Below are 10,191 nucleotides of genomic sequence, written 5' to 3' on the forward strand. Positions count from 1 at the left end.
CACCTTGGTAGATATTGTGCAGCAAGTCAAATACAATATTATGCTTTCAAAGTGTTCCTGTCTACTCATCCTTCTGCTGACTGTCGTGGTGCTTTGACCTTCCCTACTGAATCGCAGGTGAAATCATTTGTATCTCAATTGAAAGCTAAACATAAAAAGGTGATAGCAGAAGCATGAAAGGTTGGCAATTTCTTAATTAATGATGCTGAGAATATAACTTTATTGATATATACTAAATTTACTTCCAGTGAGTAGACCTTAGTACTAGCTAGTATGGAGAATTGAGGATGCTGTATTTCACTTAAAAAGTCATCAATTAACAAACAAAAACTTGTCTCAAAAAGATACATCCAAAACCATGCTCTTTGGTAGTTTCTCGATTGAACTTTCTTTTAATATCCAGCAATTTGTAGTGTAAAGATACCCCTTGGCTCCTGAGGGACTTGTTATATTATTATTTCCAAAAAATATACCTACTTTTAGTCACTGAAATGAAGCACCATTGATATAGTTTACTGTTAAGTGGATGAAAATGTTGCATTATTTGGTAGTTTCTTAAACATTTTAAGTTTTGTGTTAGACATTTGCAAGTTCTTGTTGAAGACAAATAAAGTTTCTCTTATACTTTCTCTCTCTCCTGTTCCACAAACACTTGCCTGTATCTTTTTTATATTTGTCACTATTATATTTAGTGAAATAAAAGATTTTAATTGTATATTTTAGTACTGTCTCTTTCTTTGTAATTAATTTGGTCAGAGTCGGGGAAGAACAACCTATAAAGGATATGCAGTCACATCACTGAAAGTGGAACTAGTTTTGTTATCTGCCATTTTGGACGTAAACATGACCACTTTCTCAACTCTAATATTACATTCTGTACAGGAAAACTTTGCATTTAGCATTTTGACAAAGGGTTTAGGTGAACCATCTAAATATTAGTAAAAGGAAAAATGTCAGCAGTTTGGAATTGCTATGATAGACCTGTATCTATTTCCCTGGCAATGACCACAAATTTAGATGCCGATTCATTAGTCATGTTAACAAATGGAGACACAGTTGTAGACATTCCCGATGTAGAATACCCAGATATTTTCAATTACCTAGTTTTCAGTGCCTCACATTACACAGGAAAGGAAACAGCAACACAAACAATTGGCATTATTACATGACTCGGTTCTGAGCATGTAACCAGTTCATTTTTACATCCAATATGGTCAAATAAACAAAGCTGGCCCAGTGCATGATGTCACATGCATATCTTCTATATCCCATAGTAAAGCATTTTTAGATCCCTATTTTTTTGGCTTATATCTATTTATTTGATTGGAAATTAGTGTTATGTGGAATACATTATGCTATATGAGAAAGAAAATTAGGTACTCTACTTTTGTCAGCTTGAGTATAGTGATGATGAATCTGAAGAAGTGAATTCTAACAACAGTGAAGAAGAGAACAAGCATGACAGTGATAACTCCAACACGAAAAATGAAAATACTGACAGATGTCATCTCCCTCTATGGAAAGTTATTGTAATTAGAAAAGAAGGTGTTGATCCACAGGATCCACAACAGTAAGTATAGGTGTTTTTTCTTAGAGAAAAGTATTCATTTTTAATTCCATAATTTTATGTATTAATTATAGAACCATTTTTCACATAGGACCTGATTTTATTTCAAGAACTTTGAGGAGTTAACTTACTGAAAAAAAAAGAAAAAGGCTTAGAATTTTTAAAACAATAAGGTTATCACCAGTAACTTCTTTAAAATTTATCTCCTGTAATTATATTTGTCATTCTGGATATTTGACTTTGTTTAGCTCAGACAAATTATCAATGTTTCATGATATTTTTAACTTAAGGAATTAAGCATTTTTTTATTTTAGTTTCATATCAACAATTACTTAATATACATAAAAAATGTCCAGTTGGAGGCATGCACTCTGTGCAGATTTCTTTTTAAACTGTTTAGTTTCCAAGAGCTACTGCTTATTAATAATTGATCTTTTTTTATTTGAGAACAGTGAAATATTGTGAGATTTGTTATTCTACATATAATGAGTGTAATGCATTATTTTATTAGTATCAACATTTTCATGTGGATGAAAATGTAGTTTTTATTTCTTTAGTTTTTGAGGATCAGATAATAGTTTTTGACATGATACTGAACTTTTAACTTCTCAGAATTTGTGCTGTTATTTTCCCCATCCTTACATTTGTGTGTTCTTACATCAGCATCTACTTGATTGATCATGCCTGGACATACAGTATCAGTGTGGCTCATCAGCATTTAGCAGAAATTCCTGGGCTGTTGGAAAGAATGCTTGCTATGATGGAGATTGATACTGAAGAAAAATCTCGAGAAGAAATGATCACCAGTGTTTTGAGTAACATGTGGAGGTAACAACTGACTGATTTACATGAGGCTTTACAAGTGGAGGTTATACTTAACTTTCACAGTGTACTCCTAGTTTAAGTATAAAAAGGATTCATAATTAGAAACATGCTTTTTATTTAGTTAATTATCTCACTGTCACATGGGTCTTCAAAACTTTTTATCAGCCACCAGTTGATTAAAACAAAAAAAATACATGGGCAAGTGATTGTGCGTTTGTTGAACTGGAGAGACAAAGAAAGTGTAAGGGAAACTTTATTTGGTCTCACTATCACTGTGTTTGTATCAATATTTAGTTGAAATTATACTTGAAAAACCAAAACATATATTTGTGTATATAGATTGTTAAATATTTATTCTAGAATTACAAGTTGTTTTTTAAATTTAATGAATGTATTTACTGTTTGTTTACCTGACCACATATTTACTTGCAGGTACAACCAGTCATATAGCTTTGGAGGGACAAACATTGTAAGTTCAAATAATATCTGTTTTGTTAAGATATCATTATCAGTTCTAATATGTTGTTCAAAAACATGCACATTTCTTGGAAAATGTTTATATGCAATGCTTGTTTAATTGTAAATTAAATATTTTACACCAGACTATCTTTTTCCAGCTGATGCTTAATCTCGCATCACACATGGTTTCAACTGATATTGTTTTAAGGCCAAGATAATACTTTATCCTTTTATGTAAAAATGATAGAATAGGTCAATTGTTTGTTTGTCATTAAGCACAAATCTACACAATGGGTTTATGCTCTGTCAATGTGAATATTCTAACTCAATTTTTGGTGTTATAACCCCACAGACTTGCTCTTGAACCAGTGGAGGAGGGCTCTATGTCACTGATGAAAAATGTCTTTTGTTTTAAAGAAAATGTATATTTATTTATGTACATAAAATTTTTAACAACTAGTTTTAAATTTTTCTTAAGACTTCTGTAAATGAGTATTACATTTGGCAATATATTTCACACAGAACACCCTGAATTACAAAATGTAGATAAACTTGCCTAAGACAGTATGGAACAGGTTATATAACACTAAACAAAAATCCTAAGATTACTATATCTAAAATAATGTGTATATATATTTTTAAATTTAAAAAATAAATGTTAATTGTGGTTAATTTGGTTTTACTGAGGTTAAATGATAATTTCCTGGTGTCTTATTTAACTCTTTAGATTTTGAGACAGATATTCTGAACTTCTGATGAAACTGTGTTCATTTAAAATGAATAAGTTTAAGAGGCTAGGTGATAACTTGATAAATAATGGTAATAAGAAAATGTCAGTACATAAAAATGAAAACAGAAAAATAATATTACTATTGTAGTTTAATGTACATTTTCAGTTGAACAAATATTGAACATGCTAAGAATGGCATGTGGATTTTCCCTTACTACCTCAGGAAATTTGTATTTATTTTACTATGGGTTATTTTAAAGGTCATTACATACACCACATCAATGAACTGCAGTCACTTATACCAGAAGCCTGTTTTTGGTTATTCCTTCTCCAGCATTGTTGATGAGATGTTTTCCCTGAAACTAATTTAATTCAGTTCAAGAACAGACTAAGCCATCATACTTTATGCTAATTCTAATGTTTTACACCCAATTATATCAAAGTTTCAAGTGCTAACTGAAATATCTAGCAATATTGTCTAGTATTTTTATTATTTTATATTATCTTACCTTGTGGAGTTTTTACTGCATCTCTTCTACAGTCTAAGAAAACTTGTTGGATAGAATACTAATAATATATTATATCCTGAAATAAGGGCATATTTTATATCAAATATTTGTTTTACAAATAATTGTAAGTACTTCTGTAACTTTTTTACTCATCTTTATTGTTTTGTGAAACTAGAACATAACTAGTATAAACATTGTGTTAAAATGTAGATTGAGTAATTACAATGCAATTACAAATTTCACATCAGATGCTGAAACCTATTTATTAAGATATAGAAAAGTCACCACATGTAGCATATAAAGTACTTGCATACCACTAATTGTGTGTTATACTCATGGAAGGTAAGTTATTTTTTATTAAATAGTGGATTTACCACATGAGTAATCATAAAGGCAAGTGCATCTCATGTGAACATATGTGATATGCATATTACATGATAGTAATGCATGTTTACAGCATTTCATATCGTATTGAAATATTTACAGCTCTTACGACAACTATAGGCTCTGAAGTAAAAATAAAAGTGAAGAAACGTTTTGGAAATTAAGTAGAATTTTTACCTTCGTTCTGAAAATAGCAATTAGCCTCGGACTTTTTAAAACTGTTGTAGCATGTTCTAATGTTGGGCTAGTTCTCTTGGAATATTTGGTAAAAATAATGCTAAGTTGAATAACTTTTCTTATAAGTTATGGATCTAAATTCATAATTATAGTTTTAACAGGTATTATAAGACCAATGGTTTGCCTAACTCTCAAATAAACGTACTTGAATTCTCTTGTTAATAGACGCAATAACTCTCACTACTAATACTGAACTGAATTGCTTATTAAATACTCAATAAATCCTTCATTACTCATTGGTTCACTGCTTTATTTTACTCGTATTTATATCGTACTCAACTTCTTCTCACAGTACAAATTTTTCAGATCATAGCAGCATGTGTCCTCCAGCAAACATTTAAATTAAAACATTGAAAATAAATTTTACAGCAATATAATGATTTTTGAAGTTTATATTCCATAAAAATATTGTATGACGACCAGTTATGTTCAGTTGCTTGTGAAGTAAGTAGGTAGAATGTTTTCTTCCAAAATCATGGGTTTTGCATGTATTTTTCCTTGATTGAACTGTATTTGACCTTGTCTTAGATTTACTAGATTAATTCTTACATTAGTTTTACAGTATTTTTTCTGAATACATTCATACATAGAATTAAAATGTTTCACTTGTACAAACAATATTATTTTTGTCTTGCAGGAAGCTGAGAGTGCTTCTCCTTTGTGGTATGTAATGGATGAATTTGGATCTCGTATCCAGCACTCTGACAATCCTAACTTTCGTACTGTACCTTTTTATGATGTTCCAGCACAGACTTCTTTTACGCTTCTCTTTCCGATAAAGCAAGTGGAATATCAAGGTTCATTCAGTTGGCTTTTTTTGTATGTTAAAATCGATGCACAAGTTTTTCATTGCTGCTAAACTGTTGAAAGTCAGGCTTTTAATCATTTCATATATCTCAATTCTCTAACGTGATTTAAACACGTGAAACCAAATTTTTTTAGAATTTTCATATTTTTTTATTTTGGTGTATTTAATAATTGTAGTTTAGTAAATAAAACTAATTTTGTGCAAAGTTTTTTGAAAGTTTTAGTTTTTTTTCTTTATCAAGATATGGTTAGAAAAACATGGATCACTTTCATTAACTTTTTCTTGCTATAAGATATAAAAGTATTCTAATATTGGACGAAACTGTGACTTCATGATCTGTACAAACATTGAATTTTTTCTTTGTGATCTTAAGCTTCAAGATAATTATAAAATTACTTCTAGGGGAAGTGACTCGAGACTATATTGAAGGATTAGCCACTGATGCTTTGAGCCGCAAAGCCCTGAGAATTCCATGGGAACCATGTGATATGAGTGATGTAAACTGGAATTGGTATGAACAAAGTGAAAATTTTTTACAGGTAACTCTGCATCTGTTTGTATCTTTATTACTATCCAAGGTTAATAAATGCACTGATTCTTTAAATTTCTTCAATAGGGCTTATTTTGTATAATTTTACTGTATGTGCATATATAAGCATCGATGATTTAAAAAAATATTCTATATTTTACTCTTTATTTCTATAATTTTTATGTAATCCAAGTCACATTGGTTAAACATAAAAAATATCTACTTGAACATTTTTCAGAATTAGTACAAGGTTTAAATGCTAGAAAAATGTATGTAGTATGGAAATATGTAAAGTTAGAGTTAAGATTATTAGTAGTATACTCTTAGATAATTAAGAATCTAATTAAATATTGTGTACTAGTGAGTGTGAATAAATTGAAATTTAGTTTGAAGTGTATTTTAGAACTATGAATGAAAGAAAATTTGGGTTTGAAAGTGTAGGATTGTTAAGTAACTATGAATGAAGATTTGGGTTTTGAAGGTATAGGGGCTTAGTCAATTATGTTTACTGATTATTAATTTTCATCATGCATAATTTCTGTATTATAAACTCTCATACTGTATAGAGTGGTCGAGTGAAAGAGACTACTCCTGACCTAACCCAGGACTTTCCAGGTATTCCAACAGAAAGAAAACTAAAAGTATATGCTGAGTATAGTGTCATAAGGGAAAATTTACACCATCCAGCATTTGAAATAGTACATGATGAAAATGAAGCTGATATTCTGTGGTATAATTTTCATTTCAAAGAATACAGGTACAGTTTTCTTAAATAATCTATTTGCAAGCTATTTATCTATTTTGTAATCTATTTTGTAAATAAAAGAAAATTAGTGATACAAAATCATGAACTGCCAAGATTCAAGTAACTATATTTATTTGAAATTTATGGCATTGTAGATTAATAAACTGTTAATGCTTGATTACAGAGATTTGAGCATTAGTAGCCCTCACAAGATGATCAATCAATTTCCATTTGAGCACATCCTCACTGTGAAAGATCTACTTGCCATCACATGCAGAAGGGCAGCACCAGTGAATAACACTGTTGACTCAAACACTCTGAAGACATGGCCTAAATGGTTGCCAACAACTTATAATTTAAAGACTGAAGTGCCCCAGTTTGTTTCTTACTACCAGCAAAGAGCTGTAAGGTAGAGTTCTATTGACATAGTATTATCATGTTGTTATGATTCCTATATTATATATATATATATATATCTACATGATAGTAAACATTCAGTGGAGTAGGAAGTATGCCTCATTTCAAATCAAAGTATTATAAAAATAAGTTATATAAAATAACATAACTAGTTTCTACTAGAGACTTTTCTGAAGACATGTTGTTATGATTGTGTTACTGCTCTGCGTTAACCCTACTACGACCTGTGCACACCTGCATATCATATTTCAAAATCTGATTAAAATGGTTTTAACTCTTAAAAAAATCTTTAAATTAAAATTTATTTTAAAATTAACGTTTTGCCATTTTTTAACATTTTATTAGTATAATTTGCAAAGTAGATAAAAAAGTTAAAACTCACAAACTTATAAATTCTTTAGAATTTTTCTTCCCATCCTAAATATTTATTAAGAAACAATCATCCCTTGAGAACACAATTAGTCATATATGGTTTCACTCATTATTTTCCTTCTCTCTTTGAGGTTTTATTATTATGACTTTTCCATTCCAGCCTTTTATAATGTCAAGTATGTGGTCTTAAAAATCACTAGTGAAGCACAGCTTTGATAAATAGATACAGGCAAAGTTTAAATATTATTGGATAGAGCAGATTATAATTGGCTTACGTCATTATAGAGTAAATAACTTATGGTTTCTCGGAAAGGTGGCTAGACAGATCTCCTTGGAGGTGAACAATGGAATCTATCCATGAAAAAAAGACTTATTAACAACCTACAGATCTGACAATTTTTTTTTAGTTTCTTTAGAAGCTCTTTTCATTCCTGAAAATATTTGTGTGTAAAATTTTATCTGTTCGAAAGGTATGTAGATTTTATTCTATGATAAGACATCAGGTAAGCTTAGTAAATTTTAACAGTACAGTGGGTGATGGCAAAATATTCGTGACTCAAATTCTTATTTGTTAAATATTGTTGTTAACTTTATCCTTTTTGAAAAATGTAGATTATAAGGTAAGTAGAAGATATTATTATTTATACTAAAGAAACTATACATTAGATATATATTAATCTTTGATCTTGACTGAGAATATTGTTACCTAGCCTGACAAAAGTAATGGTGATGCTGTTGTGAAAGGTTAGATTGTAGGTCATTGATAAATGTTTGTTAGTTTTCACCATGTGTTTTATGATTTATAGCTGAAGGTGATGAATATTGCAATTAGTAAGATAAATATCAAATGAAATATGTTAATGAATATGAGTCAAGCTAAAACTGATTGGATAATTAAATTGAATTGTCTGATCAATAACAAAACAAAATATTTAATGAAAGAAGGTGTTTAATGTTTTTTGAAAATATTGACTCAAAACAAAATTTTGAAAATTTTACATCTTTAGAAATGATCGTATTACAAAATCACATTATGGGATTTTTTAAAGCCAACAAGGTACAAGTTATTAGTTTTTAAATATTAAAATTTTCTGGCCCTAGGAGGGTGCAGGGCAAATCAGTTTTTGTGGAGCCCCCATGAGAAATTTCATATAATTTATTTGTGTTGCGCTGCCTGCTTTCTAAAATCCACCTTATATGACTTCCTAGTTTTTAAATATTAAGGTTGATGATCTTTGTACATTTTACTTGCACTAAGTAATAAATGCATTACATTTTCCTACCTTTTTAAGTTACATAGGGGTCTTTTATAAAGACTTCAGTTTAAAAACTTTCTCAGAGATGGAAATTTTATGTGGATTCTTCTCTTTTGGAGTTACCCGAGTCAAATCTGAAACCAATTAATTCCAATGAACAACTACAGGGAAGGTAATACTGCATTTTTTTGTGAAAATTGGTTTATTGTCTAGGGCATGAAAAATTTAAAAAAGGGTTGGAAAAAATAAACAACTTTGAATAGTTGGTTCATTCATTTGAAACAGCTTATAACTTCTGGGAGAATCGCAGGTTATCATAAACCATGATAGTGGTTCATAATAGGGATCAATCATGTTTTGACAAAGCACTCTTATACAGTGCATGGCAAAAACTACCTTAGAAAGCAAACTTGTTCCCGAAACACACTCAAAATCTTTCTTTGAATTACTAAAAGCTATACATGTTTAAAAAAATTCAGAAAAAATAAACAATCTGATATTTAAAATGAATATAAAATCTGTCATAAACTGCTCAGTTATTCATATTATTATTATTATTCTTTCTTTTGTCAGCCTACAGCAAAAATGGCTTGGTGTATTGCAGCAAAACCTTTTGTAGAGTACTATACAAGGTAGTGTGAAGGTTGTAGGGTATTTACAAGTCGATTTATTATTTCTATATTTTACATAAGCTGAAAACATCATTACCCCTTAATTTAGCTTTGTTGCAAATATTTGGTGTTCCTTTAAAAACTTAGGTACAAGGTCAAACAGGAATTACCAGCCAATAATAGTTGCACACTAGATGACTGTAACATGTACATACTGAATGCTTTGACCATTGTACGATTGGTGTCTCTAGGGGGCTAACTCCTATATTATGTATGAAGTGAAGGAGTAAAAAAAAATTAATACACATAATATTAAATTTCATTGCACACATTCATAGAATAATTACTTTAAAAGACACGAAAGCTTATTTAAAGCAATGTTTTAGGTGTATATGTTTTATTTGAAAAGGCTGCATTTCTACTAGTAAAATTTTATATGTGCTTAGTGGGGGTTGTGTCTTAGTCTGGGCATATGTTTGCCAGTTGCTATGCATTATATATAGATAATTTAGTTACACAGAAACTATAAATGCTCACTGTAATCCCAAACAAATCTTCATGACAATCTCCAGCTGTAGCTTAACTTTTACATCTCGAACTAATGTGATAGAGTAGTCAATAGCTACAGTAAATCATCATGAACCGTATCAGCCAGCTACTGGCTACGTTTATTATTATTACAATGTATAAAGTTAGCTGCCATATCAAGCAAACAAGGTAACTAAAAAAATTGCGAATTTAA

At 29.9% G+C, this 10,191-nt stretch overlaps 1 protein-coding gene across 4 annotated transcripts in view; it reads left to right on the top strand.

Annotated features, from left to right (window-relative positions):
• The window catches only part of LOC106469954 (tubulin--tyrosine ligase-like protein 12), a 33,776-nt gene that overhangs the window by 4,416 nt on the left and 19,169 nt on the right, over window positions 1-10,191 (top strand). For 3 of the 4 annotated variants that reach the window (XR_002612949.1, XM_013930474.2, XM_022398518.1), the window contains exons 3-9: window positions 1,395-1,570; window positions 2,231-2,395; window positions 2,825-2,861; window positions 5,349-5,508; window positions 5,922-6,058; window positions 6,615-6,805; window positions 6,978-7,202. Coding sequence is in view for 3 of the 4 variants with exons in the window: in XM_013930474.2 (XP_013785928.1) it covers window positions 1,395-1,570; window positions 2,231-2,395; window positions 2,825-2,861; window positions 5,349-5,508; window positions 5,922-6,058; window positions 6,615-6,805; window positions 6,978-7,202 (1,091 nt within the window). In the remaining variant the exon portion in view is untranslated. Of the gene's footprint in view, window positions 1-1,376; window positions 1,571-2,230; window positions 2,396-2,824; window positions 2,862-5,348; window positions 5,509-5,921; window positions 6,059-6,614; window positions 6,806-6,977; window positions 7,203-10,191 lie in introns of all 4 variants that reach the window. The other variant, XM_022398517.1, reaches the window with a different exon arrangement.

This window comes from Limulus polyphemus, unplaced genomic scaffold (assembly GCF_000517525.1).
Source record: "Limulus polyphemus unplaced genomic scaffold, Limulus_polyphemus-2.1.2 Scaffold3740, whole genome shotgun sequence".
Classification (NCBI taxonomy): Eukaryota; Metazoa; Arthropoda; class Merostomata; order Xiphosura; family Limulidae; genus Limulus; species Limulus polyphemus.